The sequence below is a fragment of the Rhagoletis pomonella genome, unplaced genomic scaffold (genome assembly GCF_013731165.1).
Source record: "Rhagoletis pomonella isolate Grant_MI unplaced genomic scaffold, Rhpom_1.0 Rhpom_scaffold_00004, whole genome shotgun sequence".
NCBI classification, from domain to species: Eukaryota; Metazoa; Arthropoda; class Insecta; order Diptera; family Tephritidae; genus Rhagoletis; species Rhagoletis pomonella.
This window is the reverse complement of record NW_023458558.1, coordinates 32,700,517-32,724,067: the sequence shown is the minus strand read 5'-3', so window position 1 is coordinate 32,724,067 and position 23,551 is coordinate 32,700,517. Positions and strand designations below refer to the sequence as shown.

General features: G+C 31.7%; 1 protein-coding gene across 14 annotated transcripts in view; it reads right to left on the bottom strand.

Moving 5' to 3' along the window:
• Positions 1–23,551, bottom strand: part of LOC118737481 (RNA-binding protein Nova-1) — a 290,538-nt gene that overhangs the window by 148,630 nt on the left and 118,357 nt on the right. Inside the window, exons 2-3 of one of the 14 annotated variants that reach the window (XM_036468006.1) lie at positions 19,685–21,121; positions 12,133–13,810 (exon numbers count right to left, since the gene is read on the bottom strand). The exons of 12 other annotated variants lie outside the window; for them this stretch is intronic. In XM_036468006.1, the coding sequence (XP_036323899.1) occupies positions 12,133–13,153 (1,021 nt within the window). In that variant the 5' untranslated portion in view covers positions 13,154–13,810; positions 19,685–21,121. Of the gene's footprint in view, positions 1–12,132; positions 13,811–13,935; positions 14,600–19,684; positions 21,122–23,551 lie in introns of those variants that run through there. One more of the 14 variants, XM_036468007.1, reaches the window with a different exon arrangement.

Below are 23,551 nucleotides of genomic sequence, written 5' to 3'. Positions count from 1 at the left end.
TACTTTGTCGACATCTTATCTGACAGCGCAGCCAACAAGCTATATTGCGTACAGTAATGCATACAAGTTTCTTACCCAAAACAGATCAATGTCAAAACAACGCTTAAAAATTGTGAACTTTAACTCGCAATTTAATATAATTACGCTGCATAGGTTATATCAAGACAACAGATAGGTGATTAAGAGTATTTCCATAATATTTTTACTCACTTTGTGTCTAAGAATTTAAAATATGCCATCTAGGTGTTTTTGTTTCCACATTTTTTTTTTCACAAAAACTCCAGACATCACATCACATCACATCTTACATACATATGTATATAGTATGTATGAGGGATAATTAATGAACTTTTTAATGATCTTGTCAAGTTATGTATTTATGCATATGTAAATATGTATGTTTGTATATGGACTGTCGGGTCGCAGTAACAATGTTGCAATTTAACAAAAATACGGGGTCAAAAGCTCGAAAGTAGACATGCGAACATAACGATAATTTATTTTATTTCGTCGTTCAATAAAAATATACTTAGTGCTTAACTATAAACACTATGTATTGTTAACTTTTCATTGCCACGTGTCTATTGCTTATGTGCTTAATTTTTCGCGTTTTTTATTAATTTAAATCTGTTCAACCCTAAAATACATTTCGAAAAATTTTTATTCATAAATATAAGTATTTTGTGACAAAAATTAAATCTCAGTTCCCATTTGTTTTTTTTTACCATTTAGCTGACGCTGACAGCAAACAAATCAAATACATACTTGAATGAAAAGTAGAAATATGTTCGTATATACATAAGTGCATTAGACCGTACCACCTTACAACAAAACAAAAAAAATAATTCGCCGTACACTCCTGAGTGTGAAGTATTTTTGCGGAGCTTACAACACCTTTTTACATTTTTGAGAGGGCCTTACATTCTGCCATAAAAAAATTTAATTAGAACACTCAAATACTTTCTTAGCAAGAGTTTAATAAAAAAAGGTGATACGTTAGGGTGATAGGAACTGTAATATGGTAGGTTAGTACTAGAATGGGGCACTTGAAAAAATGTCTCCTCGAGACAAGCATATCGATATATCATACTTAAAGAGCCGACCTAAAATGCCAAAGATATGACGAAAAATTACATTCGGCAAAGAGAATGAATGGAGTTATGGTAAAAAATACAAAAAGACGACCCAAAAAAATGTTTAACTGCCTTGCATAAATACTTTAGTTTCGAACTTTTTTTCTGTTGCGGTCTAGTGTACATGTATATATATATATATAAGAACGTATGTATATATACTGATATATTTATACAGAGCAGACATTTTTCAAAGTATACACATTGTCTCAAAATTTATCACTTTGGCGTTAATCTTATGTAGTTGTCGCCCAAAAGAAATCATCTTTATTCTCTTGAAATTAAATGTCAAAACACTTTGGTCTCCCTTTATGAACTTTCGTAATCTTCCAACTGGAAATAATTTTTCGAGCCTGTGATGATTTAGAAATGTTTAGCTAATGCAGTTTTGAAGGTCGTAGGCGTTTGTGTCAATACACTTTTAAAAAACGTGGGCGATATTTATGTATACACGTATATAGGCAGACACGTGCGCGCGCTATGACATAGTTTCTGAAAATTTTGCTTCTTGTATGTTTTGAAAGAAATACATAAACACATTTTTGCTAGCCTATGAATAAAATGAATAATATTTTCTACATCAATGCTGCGAAGCTTTGAGCTAATGAAATTGAAATTACTGAGCAAAATATTCGAAATTTTAGTAAATTTAATCAATTTACTTACTTTCCATTGTTGTCACTCATACGCCATGGCATGCGAGTAAATTAGGTTGAGAAGCAAGTATGTAATTATTTAAGTGCATTATTTTTGGTGTTGAGTTTTTGGAATAGGAAATGCACACAAATTAAATATCAGTGGACATTTGACAAAACAAGTTAAGTCTATCTTTGATGGACAAACTAAATAGCAAAAGCTCTTGTTACCGTCAGAGCAATAAATTTTATTAAAAGAAAGCATGCAGTTGTTGAAAATAGACACATTTAAAAGGATATGATTAGCGATAAAATAATTTAATAGTTCTTTCGAATTGTGACATTCTCTTTGACGATAAAATATGTTTCGTCGATATGTGATATTTGGTTTGTCCGTGAAAGACAGACTTAAGTTGTTCTGTCAAACGTTCACAGATACCAAAAGCCTACACCGATCTCATATATGATAAGTAATTCACCTACCAGCCTAAGTAATTAAGCATGCCAGGGCGTATATGTCTAATATCAACCCTCAACATTTAGTTCAGTCCAAAGAATTTTTGTTTTTTAATTTGTTGTTACGGTTCCAAGGAAAAGATGCATAGCTTACAAAAATGCTTAGTTTTATTGAGAGAAAAGTGGTTTTTATTGGGGCGTAGAAATAAAGTTATTAATTGGAAACATATTTTCGCGATCGACTCTAATGCTCATGCAATGGCACAAATATTTTTAGAAATACAATGTTTGTTTTGTTTTAACTAAGGTTTTTTTCTGTTGTTGTAGTAGGTATGATATCTTGAAACGCTTAACAAGCAACGGATTTAACGCTCTACGTGGTGGACTGAAACGAAGACAACATTGCCTATATGTATGTACATTTCAGACAGCCTTAAAACTGACTGAGAAATTGTGCTCGGAAATTGGTCTATGAATAAACTTACTAAAGTCCATCAACTTCTTCTTCCTTAAAATAAGGAAAGGCAAATGACCGCCACCAGGAATTTCGGAGATGTAGTTATCGCAAGAGTCTAGGGATAATCATAAACAAAAGGCTCAAAATGAATTTAAATTTTATAAGTTGTATAGGGGGATCTCCAACTAACGTTTTGGTCATTCACTTCAGTGATAAAAATTATTATCATATTTGCAGCACTATCCCGGAAGCCGAATTCAATTAAGCTGGTTGTGGGGCTGTAGGCAATGCAGAAGCAAGGCAACCATTGAAATGGATTCCTTGACGCATGACCAGCAAAAATCTGTGGTTAAAACTTTATAAAAAGTTCACTGCATACTATTATCAGGTAAAAAACTGGAAAAAATTAAAAACCCCCTCCATTTGAAAGGTCAAGGAAATTGGTTTATCTGACGAAATAATTTTTCCTGAATTCTCAATCTAAAAACCCATAAAATGCTTTTGAATTTTTTTCACTAGCTGTTCTTGTTCTCGAGATATTAGAACTGGTATCGAAAATGTTAAATTTCCACACTGTGGGCCGTTTACGAATATTGCTTGATTTTATTACAAGCGGCGGCACATATTGTTCAAATAGGGAACTTATATTGGTTAAAATAAAACAAACACCTAATCTAATATCGGCTGCGCATTAAAGGTTGGCAAACGCTTTGGAAAATCGCGGTAAATTACACATACAAGAGTGGACGCTTTTTATATCTTAAGTTTATGTTGGCTTCATTATGACGTGACGGTTATGCAAGTCTAGGTGAACGGTAATTATTATTATTGTTATGTATTTTTCTATTAATGTTGCTTAAAATTGCTTCACTGGATTTTTTTATATGGTTTTTAAGAAATTTTTGTAGAGCATCCGTTATGGTAAGAAAGTAAGGAACCTATTTAAGCAACTGCCGCAAATGCCGCATAAAAAAATACCCAAGTGTATACACAATTTTCATATTTAAGCATTAACGGAAATAAACATCGTAACCTGAAATGCAAAAAGACGTAACATCATCGTAAATGAAATGGAAAAAGTCGTGACTGATATCTTAATTTATTTTTTCATAAAATTATGTGGGGAGCGTTAATTCGATGAAATCCATCATATAAATCAAAAAGTGAATTTTGATAATTTTATTAGTCATGATTTTTTGCATTTCAACGATGATGTTTGTTACGTATTTTTGCATTTCAGGTGTCCATATGTAAGTACAAACATAATTGAGCAGCAAATTAAATTTTCTGACTATTCAATTTCGTCCACATCTACATAAATATATAATGTACATACATATGCATAAATACTTAACTACATGTAAACTCTGCTGTTAGTCAGAATACATATATATGTATATACACAGTTTCATTTTTCAATTAAAATATATGCACCTAGTCAGGCAGATAGAAAACTACTTATATTTAGAAAATCAAAGTTGTTTCACGTTCCATGTATTTAGTTAATTAAAAGTTTCTGTATTCACTATTAGTACATTGTCCTAATGAAATAAAGAATGTTCGCAATGGCCTGCTGCCAAACATAATAAACTGACTAATTTTATGATTTCCACATGCTTATATACATACATACATATCTACATATGTAAGAATATCCATGCCTATGTGCTTTATTGACGTTGCGGCTATATGATTTTGGTGATCCTTAGTCATATGAGTGTACTAAAAATACCAAATGTTTACAATTACATATACTATATACATATGTACGTATATACGCACATATTTAAGTATATTTGAAAATTTTCTTTATTTATACATAACATATTTGTTTGTTTGTTTCTATGCCAGGATTTGTGTATAAACACATTGTCTGCACATCTAAATTTAAACATAGTACATATGTACGTGTCCGTGTTGATTTATGATGTTCTGAAATGTTTTTTTAGTTATGTATTTGCGTGCTTTCAAATTAATATGTATACAAACGAGTATGTACATTAGACCGTATCACGACGTATGGACCAAAAACAAATTGAATTTCTTCAAAGCGATCTTGAACACTCACTATGAGAGAGTACTTCATGAAATTTCGTTTTTTTGGCCCCCGGAAAGAAACAGCTAAAGCGGTATTTTCTATAACTTCTTTAATTGATCTTCAATATCTAAATGTATTAAAAAAGCTTACAGTTGCATATTGACTGCTGAGTGGAAGATCGACCTATCTCGGCAGCCAGTTCTAAAACGGCCTATCTCAAAAAAATTTTCAAGCCCTGTCTCAGACGCCCTATTTTAGAATTCGTTTCGAAAACGCCTTATCTCAGCTGCCGATTCAAAAATGCCCTATATCAGCACATTTTCAATAAATTTTGAAATGAGATAGGGCGTTTTTGAACCGAATTCTAAGACCGGGCGTTCTTCAACCAAATTCTGAGATAGTGTTTTTCAATAAAATTCAGAAATAGAGCGTCTGCTGTCTGCCGAGATAGGTCGATCATCCACTCAGCAGTCGATATACAAGCAATAATGGAACTGTTGTCATACCTCATAATTTTTGGGGGAAGTATGTATGTTTCTTTAATACTTTTACAACGGCAAATCGGAGATAAAAGAAAGAACTTGTAGAAAAAAATATGGATCAAGCTGTTTTGACTGGGTGACAAAAATAAAATAAAATTTACACTCCTGAAATGCTCTCATACATGGTGGGCGCTCGAAACAAATTGAATTCTTTTTTTTTTGTGGTACGGCCTAATGTACATACTTAAAACTGTACCTGAGGAGTACACTAAATTAAAATGAAAAGAGGAAAAAATTAGTACAGAAATGTTAAAGTGACGGAAAAAAGCTATATACATATCGCACACCGTCTTCAAAAGAGTCACAACTCAAAATTTTCCATTTTTGAAATTATGCGCTAAAAATGTACACAGAGCTTTTATTTACCTTTCAGCAAAAGCCGGAGCAAATTTTTGTTATTATTTGTTTAAAAAAAAACCTAAGGTAAAGTCGCCATTCTCCATATGATTAGCACGTGCTACGAAATAGCTTTTCGCATTTTCTGACGAACGTATTATTTTGAGTTGTGACTCTTTTGAAGACGGTGTGCGATATGTATGTGCATACTATATTTCGAGTTTCTTTTTTAGGATTGAGTCAAAATTAAAAAGTCTTATGGCGTTTTTTCGTTAGACAAGATTTTTAGATTATTTTCTTTGGTTTAATATACTGATACATGTTGATCGGTAGAAAATCTTTTGCAGTAGGTATACATAGTACCAACATTGAAAGATAGCCCTTTTTGTTATCAGCAAGCGATAAAAATTAAACAAAAATAGAAAAAAAAAAATGCTCAGCTAACTGACGCATACTAGCAAAGATCATTTTAGAAACGTATAAGAAGTCTGCTAGAGATATGGCCAAGAAAAATAAAACGCACTTTAGTACAAAAATTGTAATCGTTCAGCAAAACAGCCAATTATGACAGAAGTAATGAAAAAATAGCATTTGAAATGTGCAAAAATTTATTGCAAATATGCACTGCTATATTGCAGTAAGTTAAACATAAAAGAGTGTAAACATATTCTGAAATACAACCATTTGAAAATACAGGGTCTGCTAGCGATGTGAAGAGAATACCATAGAAAACACCCTTTAACCACAAAGTGGGGGCTGTTATTAAAACAACAAATTAGTACAAGTAATTAAGTCTTTTCATGTACATACATATACATAAATATTAAGGGAAGATATTCCAAGTAATATTTCCTAAAAATTTTATTTATTTGATATACTATTTATAATTTCCTTTTTTCTAGTGAATTTGCGAGGTGCTGTCCACATTTCTCTAATAAGTGAACTCTAATTAATTGTGTTTTCTCTGGAAACACTGACAACAATATAAAATATTTTAAACATGTATTAGTGCGCAAGCGGATGGTGTGAAAAGTGAAGTTTGAACTCAAGTACAGAGAACATTGTGCGAATTTATCACTGACAAGTTTTAAAATTTATAATTTTTTTTTTTAATCTTAATTATTTTTTATGAAAATATAGTTTCTTCTTTAACAAAAATCATACAAATCTCACTTTCAAACTCTGTGCAATATTACAAAAAAATACGCAGCTAACCCGTTCAATTTGGTATGTTAAAGTGCAAGTTTGAAGTAGATTGGGCTTATCATTGATTTTTGGTAATTTTTTGTTGAAGTTTTCGCTTATTTTATCTATATAAATTGTGGCAAGCACTGCGTTTTCAAAAAATACTATTAGTTAACTCATTGTTAACCTAAATTGCGAAATGATTCAATTTTTACTTTTAACTTGGAAAAAATGTATTTATACCACCAGTAGAATAATTCTGTCTTCACCTAATCTTTTTTACATATTCACGATGTTTTTCAAGTTAAATCGCTTTGTTATTTTTTTTATAAAGATATTGTTTATGCTATAACCAAAGTTATAAATCAAAGTTTCGAACTTTATACAAAACTAAGAAAAAAAGAAACAGTGTCATCAAAATTTCAAACTTAATCATAATTTATGAAAAAAATCAAGTATGCAGTTTTATAGCCCATTAAATTTTGTAGGGACGAAAATTCGCGCCGATTTTTAATATATATTTTTCTTTTTGCGGTGATAGCCATTTTCTACACTCACTCGCGCATACCTAAAAATTGTGCTTAAAAACTTTGAATTTTCGACGATATCACCTGTATGTTAAAGTTTTGAAAATATAATTTATATGATTTCAGTATTTCGTTTATTAAAAATAAAATTTAAAAAAAAAAACTATAAATAGGCGAAATCGGACTTATTCTACTGGCTGATCACTTTTAAAGTTATTAACAGAAAAATTAGGAATTAACTTAAATTAAATTAGAACTTAACCTAGAAATGAGTACCACTGATAAACCAAAATAAATAGAGAAAATATTTCGCACGTTTAATAATAAAGATAATTATTTCAAAATTTTAATTTTTTAAGAAAACACAGTCAAAGTTTGATCGATTCATGACATCCCATTGCCATTTTCGGAGAGTCTAGTTATCTGCTAGACTGAACACCTTATCAAGCTTATTTATTGTATGCCACAATTTCTAAAAACCTATATTCTTAAACGTGCGATATGTCAAAATATTTCCATGCCATAATTCAATAATTTTCATGACTACTGCTCCCATCAATAAATCAAAAGGAAACAACACAAAAAGTCCTTTTCAAAACGTGTTCATCTAATTCCGATCAACTTGAAATAACAGTTTCTATTTTTCAGATCGCACATTGCCAAAATTTAGGTCTCCCTCAGTTTCTCTACAAATTTTGCTAACATTGTATGTACACATGTTGTACATACATAAATATTTGTAACATATATATATTTGTATAGCAACAATTAACCTTAATATTGGCATTTAAAGACGTTTTCTTTTGCAATACTACATGGCGTATACGCAACCTTGAACTGAGCGGTGAAGTAGCGCAATAAAATACATACATACATTCAAATATGGATAATGCTTTTTTTTTACGGCGGGGAAATATTGCATACATACCTACATATGTAATAGGAAGTTCATATGTACATACATATGTATGTTTTGAATGTACATACATGCATATGGGTGTTTCCATGAAAATGTCAACCAGGACTGAAAAAATAAAAACAACTGAAAAGGGTTTTTAAGACGAATTAATAAGAGTAAAATACTCGAATTTTTATATTATAGAAGTATTTCAGCTTATTGGAATTTTAAAACTCAAAAATGGAAGAGTAAAACTGAATGTGTCTTCGACTCAGTTTTCTCTAATGAAATGAACTATTTTCTCTTTCCTATTAACTAAATTAAGAGATTTGAAACATTACAATTACATCTTAAAATCAAATTTGCAATAACAACTAACTATAAAAATGAGAAAAAGGAGAAGTTAGAGCTCGGTTAACGGTAATTTTTTGATTTGCTTCTGATAGTATTCTAATGTCGCGTACGTTATGCAAAAACATTGTTTGTCTATGTCATTTGTATATCGGCAGTCGCAGGTAATGCAGATTACAATTCTTAAGCGAGAATTCTTCTAGTTAAAGATATACAGTAAAATTTTCTTTCCAACCGAAGTAAAAATATATTTTATTACCTTTTAAAGTTTGTCGCATATGTTATTGTAAGCACGAAAATTTCAATCAAATACATCAAAACCAATGTTAATTGCAAATTTTCCATTTAAATTATTTAGAATAGTTGTAAAACAATGAAACGGTGGCGAGAAGAGTTCTCAATAAATACATTTTATTACTTACGAGAAAAATTGTCGCGTACGTTATGTCGCGTACGTTATTGCTTTTTTTTTTAATATAAACCTAGCCAGAGATAATTTCTCCTAAAATATGAAAGGACTGTAAAGGTACATTATTTAGCTTAGTTTAGGAATTTTTAAAGAAAAGAAAAACTCCCATGATTCACAGACTTTCGCATATATGTATATGTGCCTTAAAACCACTTCTTTTTTTGTCGCGTACGTTATCACCTGGTTTTGAACGGGTATTTTCCACACCAAAGTTTCGAGGCTGCTTATTTTTTCTCAAATATAGTACCCTTTGGTTGCAACATAACCGTACTCTTTTTTTTCTGTAACTTCTATTTTTGATAGATTTACGTTACTCTATAAGCGTACGAATGTCGCGTACGGCTGTATGGAAACACCCATATGTATGAAAACGTAAACAACTATGAACATAAAAATTCAATAGCTTTTATTGCATATTTTTGCTAACTTGAATCTGAGTGGCTGACATTTTTGTGAGCTATTATGTTGACTCATTTGTATTTATGTACATATGTATATGTATATGCAAGTGTATTCTATGCACATAAATTTTGATGTGAGCCTTCATGCGATTTGGTTAAAGTAAATTGTCGACTAAATCATAGAGTTTCCTGTACCTTCCGTACATTCCTTCTTCTTCTTCTTGCAATAAATATAAGCATTTATGGATAGATACCATTCCCTTATAGACTACACGAGTATGCATAAATAAAATATTAAAATATAAACGTCATTTAATAAATAGCTAAGTGGGTAATTGCCAAGAATCGCCATTTAAGTTTTTCCATTGTCAACAATTTCGTTCAAATGGCAATTTCGTGGATCGACATGTAAAAAGAAGTGGAAATAGTTTTGCCTTTGCTTTACTATTGTATCTTGTCAAAACTGCTTTTATACAAATACGCTCAAATAAAATAAATTAAAATACAACATTTACTCGGAACTTAGCTACTTCAGTCGGTCAGAAGAAAAGTGGAAGTTGAATGGAATTGAATATATGTTCAGCATTCAGCGTGCTTTTGAATGGCATGGTTGTTAAGTAGAATGAAGCACCACCCAGCTTCTAATGGCTGCGAAATCTTGTCCGTATTGCGTGTGTGTGCGTGCGTACGAAACGTGCTACCTGATGCACGCATGTATGTACATTAGAGTGGTCAAAAACAGTAGTCGAAATTTCAATGCCGCCACCCCCTACGATTGTTCTATACAGAAAAAAAAAATATACCCCTATTTTTATTTTGATGTCAAAATATATTTTGGGAGTGCTCAAAGCGCTCAAAGTTTTCCATGTATTATATATGGGAAAAAAACAAATTTTCATAGAAATGGTATAGAATTCTTGAAAACCAATATTTTTCGATCGGAGTTCTCTTCAGGAGTTCTCCAACATTAAAATCCAACGATTGATTTAACCAACTTTTAATACTAAAGAAATTTTATTGGTCCCCATTGAATTTTCTGTAGGTTTGGCGGACCTATAAAATATAGTTACCATGAAAAAATGGTTCAAGAAATAATTGGGTATTACTCTTGGAAATCTGCTGAAGAGAAGCAGACATCAGAAAATATTAATATCCAAGAATTCTATACCATTTTTTGTGGTTTTTTTCGCCATATAAAATACATGGAAATCTTTGGGCGCATTGAGCACACCCTAAATATTTTTTGATTTCAAAATAAATAAATAGGGGTATATTTTCTTTGGTATATAACAATCCTAGGCGGTGACGGCATTAAAATTCCGACTTCACTTTTCACATGCACTTTTGAACCACCCTAATGTCCACACATATGTACAACATAAATTAGTATATCTACACATATGTAAATGTATATGCTAGTATATACACTTGAGGCTAGGCAAATTTTACCACCAGTTTTTTTTTAAATTCGGACAAATTTAGTAACCTAATAAAAAAATAATAATTTGGTTTTTAAATATATGTACTTATGTTATTCACACTGTAAAAAAAATCATAAAACTTTTATCAAAATTTCAAACTTTTTATCCAAAATTTTTGCGAAAATTTCGGGTATGTAGTTTTATAGCCCATTTAAGTTTGAAGTACCTAGCAAATTCTAGTTAATATTTGACGATTTTCTGCTTTACGATGTTGCGATTTTTTCCATAAAAACAATCTTCGTAAAGCATATTTTCAAAAACACGACAATTTTGGACCACTTCAAAATTACACATTAGAATACTAAAGTTTAATGGGGGTATAGCGTATGTAAATGAATACATGCTGCGCTTGAACTGCGTCAAAAATATACATCTTCATCTTCTACTACCAAAATATTTATAAGTTAGGCATACGACTTTTTTCTAAAATTAAATAAACCTATGAGGAGAGGATGAGAAATGACGAAAAACGAACAAAAATAACGTTTTCGTGAAAGTTTGGTGCAAAAAAATCACGCATGGAGCTCCGAGAAAAAAACAATTTTGTAAGAAAAACATAATACTTTTTTGTTTTTGTCCGTTGGCTTAAAATTTTCCATAAATAATTATGCTTTTTCATTAACAAATATGAAAACATCCCTAAAAAAAGTATATGAAAAATGCCAAGTCATCGGAAAAAAGTCATATGCCTAATGTACAAACAAAGATATATGGCAGCTGAAAAACGCCCAAGACAAAATTTCCGTTGGTTCCTCGTACATACATGTGTATGAAAAAGAAATGGTGAAAAAAAGAATGAGTACATAACATTTTGGAAAGTCTTATATAGAATTCTTAACAATTTTGCATTTAATATTTACATACATACACAAACATCAGCTTTACTTTATTGTATTTCACCTACGTGCTTTGTAGTATTTTTGTAATTTGTATGCTTTTGCCTTCCCTTGCCTCTATGCCTAAGAATGTATGTATGAACGCAAAAGCATAACAACGCGCGTAGATGTGATGATGCGGGTGCAAATGTTGCGAAACATACGAGTAATGCGATGATGTTGCTGCAATACACACACTTGCACACAGCCACGCAACCGCTGTATGCTGCCGAAGCAGCGAGCTGGCGGCGATCGTGGTGCTGATGGTGTTTTCGGTGGATTTATGGTGAAAAATGTTGTTTTCTTTTTTTTTTTTAATAAAACAGAACAGAGATAATCTGAACTCACCATAACACCAACAGGAAGCCGAGCCCGGCGGCTTGAAAGGTGATGTAGCGCTGCCATGCTGATGATGCTGATGCTGCTGATGTTGTGGGAGTGCGTGCGCATGCGCATGGTTGTGCTGCTGTTGCTGGCCGCCTCCATTAGGGCTTACGACGCCGCTTGGTGTGCCAGTGCCCATAGAGGCAGCATTCGACAGCCGTTCGCTGTTTGGGCTGATTGTATTATTGTTATTGGCGTTGCTAATGCCACTGTGAGAATTCTGTGCGACAGACTCACGCTGGAGTTGCTGTTGTTGTTGTTGTTGTGTTTGTAAATCCATCTGGTGATTATTATTATTATTATGATGTAGATTAAAATGGTGTTGTTGTGGATTGAAATTATTTAAAATGGTTGGCGGCGACGATGACGGCGGCGACGTGGTTGTTGTGCTGGTGGCGCTTATCGCACCAGCATCGACACTGCTTGCCGCCGCAGCCACATGTGTGAGAATCGATTTGGTTGGTGATGTGATTGGCGATGATGTCAACGATATGGAATGCTTATTGCCTAAATGCTGTTGCACCGCTGCCGCGGCGGCGGCGGCTGCTGCTGCTGCTGCGTGTTGTTGTTGTTGGTGTTGCTGTTGCTGCTGTTGAAAATGATTATAGTTTGTATGATGTAAATTATTGGTGGTGATGGTTATGTTGCTGTGGCTGCTACTGCTGCTGCTCGCGCCACTGCCAAAATTTGTCGGCGATGAAGACGGTGATTTAGCCATATGTGACTGCGAGTGCAACTGTTGAAGTTGCTGTTGTTGTTGTTGTTGATGTTGCAATTGCTGCTGTTGCTGCAGGTAGTTCAATTGCTGCTGATGCTGTTGACGTTGCTGCTGCGCATACAAATCCATATGATTCAAGAATTGCTGCGCTGCGCTGGCGCCACCAATCAAATCGAAAGCGTTGCTCATTAAACTTTCGGCCGAGTTCGCATTTGCTTGCAATTGCAATTGTTGCTGTAAGGTTGCAGGCGAATTCGGTTGGCTCATATTGTGAGCGCACTGGTGCAGCGGCAGCAACTTGCGGCGACGACTAGAACAGTGGCAATGGTAATGGCGGCGGTGGCGGCGACGGCGACGGCCTCAAATATAGCGTCTTTTGTTTTTAATGCGGATGTTAAGTAGGTAATTATGCCGTGGATTCTTGGAGCTTTCAGTCTTTCAATTAAATTTAAGATAATAAAAATGGGCGTGGCTATTTCTAATGGCCGGAATTATGTTGATGTTTTTTGTTTAACTTATTTGGCTGGCACTTTCTTTTCGGTTGAGATTTGTGCTTCGTTTTTGCGTTGTGCCGCTTGTGACAAAGTTCGTCAAATTTCGTATGGCTTTCGAAAATTCTTGCTTAACGATAATCAATGTTAATGGAACTTTATTTAAAGTTTTCTTGTCTGTGCGCTATTGTCAAATTTCTCAATTAGCTGTTGCGATCGCTGTTACATACGCTGTTGCCGATTTTCACGGAACTGACAACTGTGGTTCTTGTCTTCGATAGACTTTTTGCGCACTACTTTCGATTTTCTACTTTTTTGATGTATAACAATATACGTAGTTGTTGTTGTTGGTTGTTGCACTAAAATCGTTTGCTTAGAAGTAACATTGGCATGCGTAAATCTATTTCATGAAGTTTTTTTTTTGTCTCTCAAACTTTTATCATCAATCGAGCACGCGAGCGAGAGAGAAAGAGAGGGAAAAGAAATAGAAAAACAAAAATAAAAAATTACTTTATTGTTGTTTGTTCATTATTTGTATTGCGAATTTGTTACACGCACAATGAGTTTGACTGATGTACATAGTAAATGTTGTTGGTGCGAAACGAGATTAGTTACTATATATATTTATGTATGTACATAGCTTGCTGATAACGATGGCTTTAATGCATAGAAAGGAGTGAGAGCGCACATTTCGAGAGTGGCGATGAAATGTTGATGACTATAGTGGCGAGTAAGTACATTTAATGAGTTGTATGCAATCGAGAGTAGGCATTTTCATCTTTGATTCGCTGAAAATTCATTAGTTTCATTACTTTCGAAAATTTATGAATCAATTAATATCTGCATGGTGATTAAAATTACTGTTAAAAGTGGTGTAGTTTCGTAGATGAGCTTTTTTGTTTTTGTGATTTTTCAGCCTTTTGAGATTTTTTAGTTCGAGTATAAGCGACAACGACAACAACAACAACAACGATATATAAATATTTTTTTTTACTTTTATATTCATTCTTTGATTTTTTTTTAACACAGCAGCAGCAAAATTGTTTTCCATCGATTTGAGGTGCAACTTTTATGTACGAATATGTAAATATGTAACTATATAGTGAGCAGTTACGATAGATAAACCCGATGTTAATGACGCAAGTGTTCGATAAAGTTGATAATTGCGATTTGTTAGGAAATATTGTGAATGGTGAATTTATTTACACTCATATAAATACATTCATATATACAGTGACTCAACAAAGCGTTCACATGTTGATTTTTTTTTTTTTAATATTTACAATGTTTATCAGGAACATTTTTTTGTTATATTTTTATATAAATATTGTTCATGCTATAGCCAAAATCATATAAATTAAGTATTCAACTTTAAAAAAAATTAGAAAAATTCGAATAAAACATCAACTAAATTTTTAAACTGTTTTTTAGCAAATTCTTGGGTATGCATTTTTATAGCCCATAAAAAAATAAATTTTGTTGCTGACGGCTGTTTGCACATTTTTCCACATAAACATGAATGTCTTCTGGAATAAAATGCGCAAGACCATCTCAAAAATATGTCAAAAAATCAACGTCACTTTTTATACATTGCACTTGTTACATGAAAAAAACGCAAAATAACAAAACATGCACTAAAACCAACATATCTACATACCTAAAAGTTTTCTTCAACTGCGTATGAAAAGTTGGAAGTTTTCATGAAAATTTGCTGAATCTTTCTAAATTTCGCATAAAGTTTGACACTTGGCTTTGCATGGGTTTGGTTATAGCATGAACCAAGCTTTTATAAAAAAAACTACTAACTTGAAAACGCCCGCGAATATTTAAAAAAAATTAACATGTTAAACCTTTTTTGAGTCACTGTATATATATACCATATGTATGTATGTATATGCATGTTAAAGTATATAAATATACGTACATATGTAATTGAAATTCATAGATAGTTCAAAAGGATAGTTACAACATATTTATGTTATGCATAAAATTGATGAATAGAAAAAAATATTGTTTAAAATATATGCGAACATTTTTATCGTTCAGGAACACTGAGTGCATGCCCACACCAAATGTTGTATGATCTGCTGCTCCCCAAATGTTGTGTAATGTCATATATAAAATAAGAACCATGTTAAATATGCCTCTGTTAATATGTTCTGTTTTATTCGTATGACTTCTGCTATTTCTGCATAGATAATTATTTTTCAAAGCGCGGTGCAACAGCTTATAGATACCTTTTAGTCTGTTATGTATGTAAAACACATGTACACATTTATGAGCGATCTTTTGCTGAGTAGTATTTATGTAGGCATGAGGTTTGTGTTTCAATGACTTTTGATTGCAATGGCTATGTCAGTTATATGTAAGTACAATGTGCATACATTTTTCGAGAAGTTTTACTACATATCAAAGGTTTGTGCGGTTTTGGCTGTAAAGTTTTTGCTTAAATTAATATTTCTCAATTGTTGTCTAGCAGTAGGTGTTTAGCAATTGGCAAGCAACTTTGTAAGCTGGTCACCTTAATACACGTATTTGTTACAGTTATATGTAAGTAGCTTTTTTTATGTAAACAAATATTTATCATTTCTGCCCCAGTACAATAATTTGTAGTTTTTTCCTTACATACAAATTTTTATTTGAAAAAAAAATTTGCTTTATAAACAGCGTTCTACTTGTGCATATAGAATCAAACTAAACGTTTTTTTTTTTTTAAGATTAAAATAAAGCTCATGATGGAAAGGATTTTTGCCGAATAGTTTTTTATTTTCTAAGAGCGCAACACATTTTTAGACTTTTCTAGCCAAAAAGGCAGTACCCGAATAGCCAAAATTCGAACTGCTACTAGCTTAGCTAATACCACAATATTGAAGACCTGTTGGCATATTTTCCTTTTAAATTCTAATATAGACGGTACCTTGAGATATTCGTTGCAAATCGAGCTCTCCGGAACACAGAGAACCCATATTTGACAACGAATTTGGAGGTGGGGTACACAGATGAATCAAAACTTAAAAATGAAAAACTTCAAAAAATGTATACCAATCGATGCTCCCACAGCATTTTTCAAGCTGCGATTAATGCAAAAGAAATGTTTCAAAGTGAGTGCATTGGAAGAGGCACGTCTTCGAAATATATCTCTATTATGTCAGACTGTCAGACCGCCTTACTGACACTGAAGTCTCACATAATAACATTAAAGCTGGTGTATGATTGCTCTAGCACCCTGGAGCCATGAACAGAGTGCCACTGAGCTGGGTACCGAGGCATGAAAGAAACGATGGCAACAGGGAGAAGCCATAATATACCATTATTCGAAACACATTTATGGACCAACTGAACTTAAAAGAAAGCTTTCAAAATAGCTTGCGTTTGATTATAAGATTGCGATTGCCTTTTATTTGACGCTAAAATAAAATTTTGTCCAATTAGCTTGGTGGTTAGAAGCAAACCTAATAAATTAAATTTTAAATTCAGATTTATGCAATATTTTTATTACCACATGCAAACATATATTGAGCGTATTATAACCCTACGACACTCAACTGTTGACAAGATTTTGGCTATTTATTTTATAATTTTTTAATTTAACATTTTTTTATAAAAATATAGTTTATTCTTTAAAAAAATGTCTAAATCCAAGATTCAGTATTCAAGAAATAAAAAAATAAGAATAAAAATCTTTTTATTCAAGATTTTTTTTGTAACTGGGACTTAATGTTTTTTTTTGGCAATTTTTATTTTGTTAACATTGTTGCTCCATAAAAAAAAAAAATCATCGAACATACTTCGTAAGAAGAAAACAACTGACATCGTCAACAAAAAAATATGTCAAAAAGCTACGGAAAGTTTCAGCTAATACAAACTTACACCCTGTTATACTAAAATTGAATGGGCACAAAACTACATACTCAAAATCTTTCTAAAAAATCTAATTGATTTTGATTTTTTTAAATATGGCAAAAATATTTAAACTCGGATTTATAAGTTTTTTTTTTTAATAATAAACTACACTTTTATAACGAAATAATTAAAATCAAAAAAAAAAAGGTAAATCTTGTCAATACGTGAGTGTCGTTTATAGTATATATATATATATTTTTTTTTTCCAGTTCCATTTAATCTAAAAGTATCAAATTCAGGGTCCCAGGCGAAACTCTTTCGCATATACATACATATGAGCAAATCTAATGAGTTACATTTTCGTGCTCATATTTATACCCGTAGTGGTGTATGTAACGTATACGCCCCGTAGCACCAAAAACAGTCAACTAACACGTTTACTCGCACGTCACATTATTTAAAAGTGATTAAATATTGGCGCGGGAGATCAGTATCCCTTATGCAAATATATACTACGTTCTTTATGTGTATAACAATTTTAGTATGAATTTCGAGTTTGCCAATAAAAATTGTAAAAACGGATTTTAGTTTCTCAAATCATATTTAGTCCCCTTATACTCAATGTATTTTTGTTTTTTTTTTGCATTTGGTTAGTTTTAGCAAGAAGAACATTTTCACCGCTTAGTTTTAACATTTTGAAGTATCTAAAACTACTAAAATCAAAAATCTTTAAATTCCAAAAATTACAAAGTAGCTGCGACGGATATACTGCATGCTGCAATTTTTTTTTTTAATTTCGAGGTAAACTCTTGAAATTTCAAAGATATGCTGTATTTGATGCCAACGTCCATTGCCTCTAATATGAACATTTTATTTGCAAACTTCCCACAGTAATTAAAAAAAAAAACACAATTATGATGTAAACATTTTAAGGCTAAAATTATTCAAATACTTGATTCACTTTTTAGTATAATTTTTTCTGGAACGCCATTGATTGAAGGAAGTGCAAGATGGTGATTTAGTGTTTTTTTCCGTCGAGAGAAGAGAGTGACACAAAAAAAAACAACTCGTGAGGATAGCGCTGAGAGCACCATTTGGATATGCTATCTCTGGGACCACTGATATTATCTGATTTCATTATTCGCCAGTTTCGGTAAACCACTTGGATTTGTCGATGATTCTATTTATGTTAGTAATGGCGCGTTTACAGAACTCCGTAAGAATTTGGATGGAGGATCTCCGTAGTGTATCATACCCGTGCCAATTATGGGCACTCGCAACGGTAGTGTAGGATCGTTTCCTTACTTCCCGCTAAATTGCAGCTGAAGCACCGCGGATTGTACCGGATTGTATCCTTTCTCGACCTCTTTAGAAGCTCCTCTGCCTTTGGCTTGCCATACTAGCATAATCGCATAAGTAAAGAAATTTTCAGAATCCATTCAGTAGTTCCAGAGATTAACCCCTATCAACAAACAAACAAATCGGCCACTTTATATAACTAATAGTATATGTTTACTGTTAGCAGTCATGATAAATAAAAAAGCTGTCATCTAGCCTACAATCTATGAGGCATACAGTTCGTCTGGAAGATGAGAGCCTGAATAATATTTTAGAAAAAGTAGTGCCAATTTTTCTTAGTCAACAGTAACTGCGTGAGAATTTAGTTAGATTTCTATTTTTGATAATAATAACTAAACTAATAGTTGCCGAGTTTTGGCATAGTTCCAATAAACCGTCATGTAAAATAGCCTGTGCTTCTGTTTGTAAATCAAATTTAATTTTATAGCAAATGCATAGTTCCAAGTATGCCAAATTTCAATTAAAACCAACAATTGAGTATCATCGCATGCATATGTACATTAGACGGCATCACCAAAAAAAGTTGCGGTTTTTCCGCCGGTATTACAAAATCTATTAGATTTGAAGACGTCCACCAAAATCTTTCGGAAAAGTATTATGATTTAAGTGAGCTGGTCCGATTTGAAAATACCTCAAAAAATGGAGTTTTTTATGAATAAAAATGTTTTTATGCAAATTTTTAAGCTTAAGCCGTCTTGTCATTTGACGGGATTTTTTTCAAAAAAAAAACTTTAAGAAACTGCTTTTATTCATAAAAAACTCCATTTTTGGAGGTATTTTCAAATCGGTCTAGCTCACGTAAATCTTAAAATTTTTCCGAAATATGTTAATGGTAGTCTTAAAATTAATAGATTTTATAATTCTAATGGAAACAAAGTACCGATTTTTTTTTTTGTATGGGGAGTGATGCAATCTAATGTACATATGTATATACATTAATATGAACATTCAAACTGTGTATGAATGTATGTATGCATATAATTGTATGTAATGGATTTATTTCAAAAACCCACAGCCTTTGCAATCAAAACATTAACCGCTTGTAGTAAATGTAGTAAAATTTCTTTCACGACTTTCTATGTTCATCACAAAATTTTCCATTTACCGTTCTAAATAAACACTGCAGTCGGAGTTTTTGCTGCTGGCTGTTGTTTATTTTTTTGGTTTTCGCTTTGTGTTCACTTCTTGAATCACCTTCTTTTTCTTTTTCTGTCTTTTAGCTGCACTCCAAAGTAATGTTTCGTTGTTGAATGTGAAACAGTAGCTGCTGCTGCTTCTAATTCGTCGACTCACTAACTTGCTGACTGACTGACACTGACTCACTAATATGACCGACTGGCAATGATGTTGTTCAGCAGCAGCAATTAGAGCTCGATGACAGATGAAATGACGTAATTATTCTTGGACTGTGACTTCGCGGAGATGCATAAATGTAGGTGTAGTTTTTAAGTATTTATATTTACGTGTATGTATCAAGATACACGCACGTACATATGTATGTAATAGCTGCTTTTCAAGAGAGTTGTCACAGCATTACGTGTTGCTAAATGCTGATAGCTAGTTAATGCCTTGCGTCTCTTGCTTGATTCTTGCAATGTTTCTTACTTATTTACTTTTATTCCATTTGCTTTGCTGCTTATAACTTTTTGTATTTATTTATGCATATACATATGCATGTGTGTAAGTGTGTGTGATGTTATTTGCTTGTGGGTGTCAATACATTATACGAGTATTAAGCACATATCACATTTGCAGAGTTGTCAATGTGTAGACTCTAACGCTGACACTGTCGCTGATGCCGATGCTGATACTGATGTTGCCAATGTTGAATGTCTCGAATGCTTCAAATGCCAAATGTCGCATGCGTTTTGTTGGATTTCGGTGAGTATGTTAGAATACTACTCGCTGAATATAATTATACTAAATAAATAGTAGTTAAACTAGTTAAGAGTAGTTTATTGGTTGTGGTTGGTTGCCACGTAAGGGATGTAGATGCTGCACTTTGTACATATGATGTACAAAAAAAACCCGTTTCTGGGATTTTTTTTTTATAAACACATTTGTACGTATGGAATTATAAGGATATACATATGTACATATGTATGTGTATATGCTGAATGTTTATACATATGCACACAGGCGTTGAATTATGAATTTATTCGCAGGTGGCACGAGCAATTCGTACACATAAATAAGTTTTTATAAAAATATCTGATGACTCAACAACGAGATGTAGTTTACTGATGGTTATTTACTTATTTTTGATTGATGAAATTTTTCCACTTTTCCTGCCCCTTTCACTGGCTTTGTTGATTGCACATTCATTCACGATTGCTATGAGTTGTTTCTTTACTTTTAAATATCACATTGTTTTTTCTACTATAGCGTATTTTGCTTTTGTTTGATGTGAATTTGTATGAAGTTTATGGTATTTAATTTATAATGTTCTATAGTATTCTTGATGTCTTTTGTTTCGTTGAATTGAAGGTTTTTATGTACTGATATTTGTTTTCTTACACTGGGAATGTTTTTGTATGAATTGCTGTTTTAAATAAAACACTTGTTTTAATAGAAAATATATGTATATATGCACATATGTGTATGGACAAATTCACTATTAAAATATCGGTGTGTGAGCTTTGAACAGTTGAAAATAGTAAGACGCATTAACTAGATGGTAACACTTTTAAAAGCACCTGCATATGTACACTTTTTATGCAAATTAACCAACTTCCTATGCATTTCCAATTAAAAACAAAATATTATGTTGTTTATTTTTGGTATTTTTAGTTATATAAGCACCTTTACGCTTTTCATCAAATGTTTTATTATTCGATTTGTAATAAAAGGCTTTTATGTTTATTGTTGTTTAACTTTAACTACTTTCCTAGCAAAACAATTTAATGAAAACTATTTTATTTTTAAAGAGTTAGAATTTAAATATAAGCAAAAAGTATATACATATATATAATTTAAAAAAATTCAACATTTTTAATTAAAAGATGGGATTTCATGAAGCAAAATTCACAATTAAGTAAACTTGAAATTTACAAATTTAATTTATTCACAAAAGTTATTTTTTTTTAGCTTGAAAGCATAAAGTAATAAAAGGTTTCTTGAGAATACTCTCACATTATAGAAAAAGATTCACATATGATTCTAAAAATGTTGTCTACTTATGTGTTAAGGCAAATTTGCCTATTTGTTATTTTTGATGAAAAGTCTTTTATTTTCTTGATGAAAAAACAATGAATGATTTTGTTTTTTAATATTTGGCCGAGAAATGGTTGCTTTAAAATTAAAAAGCAAAGAACTTAAGTATGCGTGGTTTTTCAGAATTCCTGACGATTTTTTCAAATTTTTCTTTATTCGAAGCAAATTTTAACAGGCGTTTGAGTAGTAATTTTTTTGTATATCTTTATTTTTTAAACATTATTCAAAAAAAAATACATAGAGCTTTTTTAGAATTTTTTGAAGATTCCACGCTATTCACATAATTCTTAAACTTTCTGGTTTAATATTTTGACCCATAAATTTATGCTTTTTATGTTTTTATGCAAAATTATAATTTTATACATTTTTCCTTAAATATGAATAGACTCGTTTTTCGAAAATTTCCGGGTTTTTCGAAATTAAAAAAAAAAATGTTTTACCTTTAATTTTACTTTGCTTTAATTTTTGTTTTTATATTTTAGGTTACGAAAGCTAAGTAATTTATGAAGAAATATTTATTAACTGTTTTCGCACACATGCATTTTTTGAACTATCTATATATTCATAGAATTATTTCTGTACAAGTTGATTATCATTTTATTTTTTATTTTTTGTATGTATGTATACAGTTTTTAGTATTTGCACACGAGGCCTGATAACGCCGAAAACTACAAACTATATGAACTGAAAGAGAAAAATTCTCTGAAATACTTGCAACGTTGCTAGCTATAATTTCATCCATACTGATCCAAATATATGTACATGCATATGTATGTACATTAGGGTGCATCACTCTCTTTCCATCGGAATATAAAACCTACTATATTTTAAAGCATCAGCCAAAATAATTCGTAAAATATTAAGATTAACGTGAGCTAAACCGCTTTGAAATCTGAGTTTTTTATCACGTCTGATGAAAAGTTTAATCTTAAAAGGTTTGCATAAAAATCTTTAAAATCGTTTATCAACGTAATCAAAATAGTGACATTTTTGGAGATAAATATTTTCAGATCGGTCCAGTTCACGTAAATCTATATATATATTTTTTATTTTTTTTTTTGGTATGTCTTAAGATATAATATGTACATTTTGTAATTCTGTTGGAAAACTCGCAACGTTCACATTTGCTTGTACTTAAGCGCATATATATGTGCATACATATGTACATATATTTAAAAAGTTTTAAATTTATGCTTCGAGTACTGCTTAGTGCCTTGCAAAATGATTTGAAAAAGGATATCAAATACTTTTTTACAATCACCCACCCACGAAAAATTAAAAAAAAAATTTCTTTGATTCTAATACGACGATCCTATGCGGTTATTTACCAAAAGAGGTTATAAAATTATGAGGACTAGTTTTTTGTTTAATATTTTTATCTAATGGAAAATTTATTCTTTGCATAAAAAACCTCTATTCGAAATGCATTGAAACTTTCAAATTACTAAATGTGTTATTCCTCAAATTATTTGCTAAAAAAAATATGCAATTACGCACACTTATTTGAATATCTAGTTTTTTTTTTAATTTACTGTACCGTGAATGCCAGTGATAACAAATAATAACTGAGCTGTATTGACTATCATTATTTTTACATTTATCTGGGAGTTGCAATTAAAAGTAAATCTGTATTATTGCTGTTATTAAATTTGTTTCCGCTCAGTGCGCGCTAATTATAAATTGAATCAAAGCGTAATTATAAATACATGTATGTATGTATGTACGAATATGTAAAAAAGTTGGTAACTGAAAGTCCCGG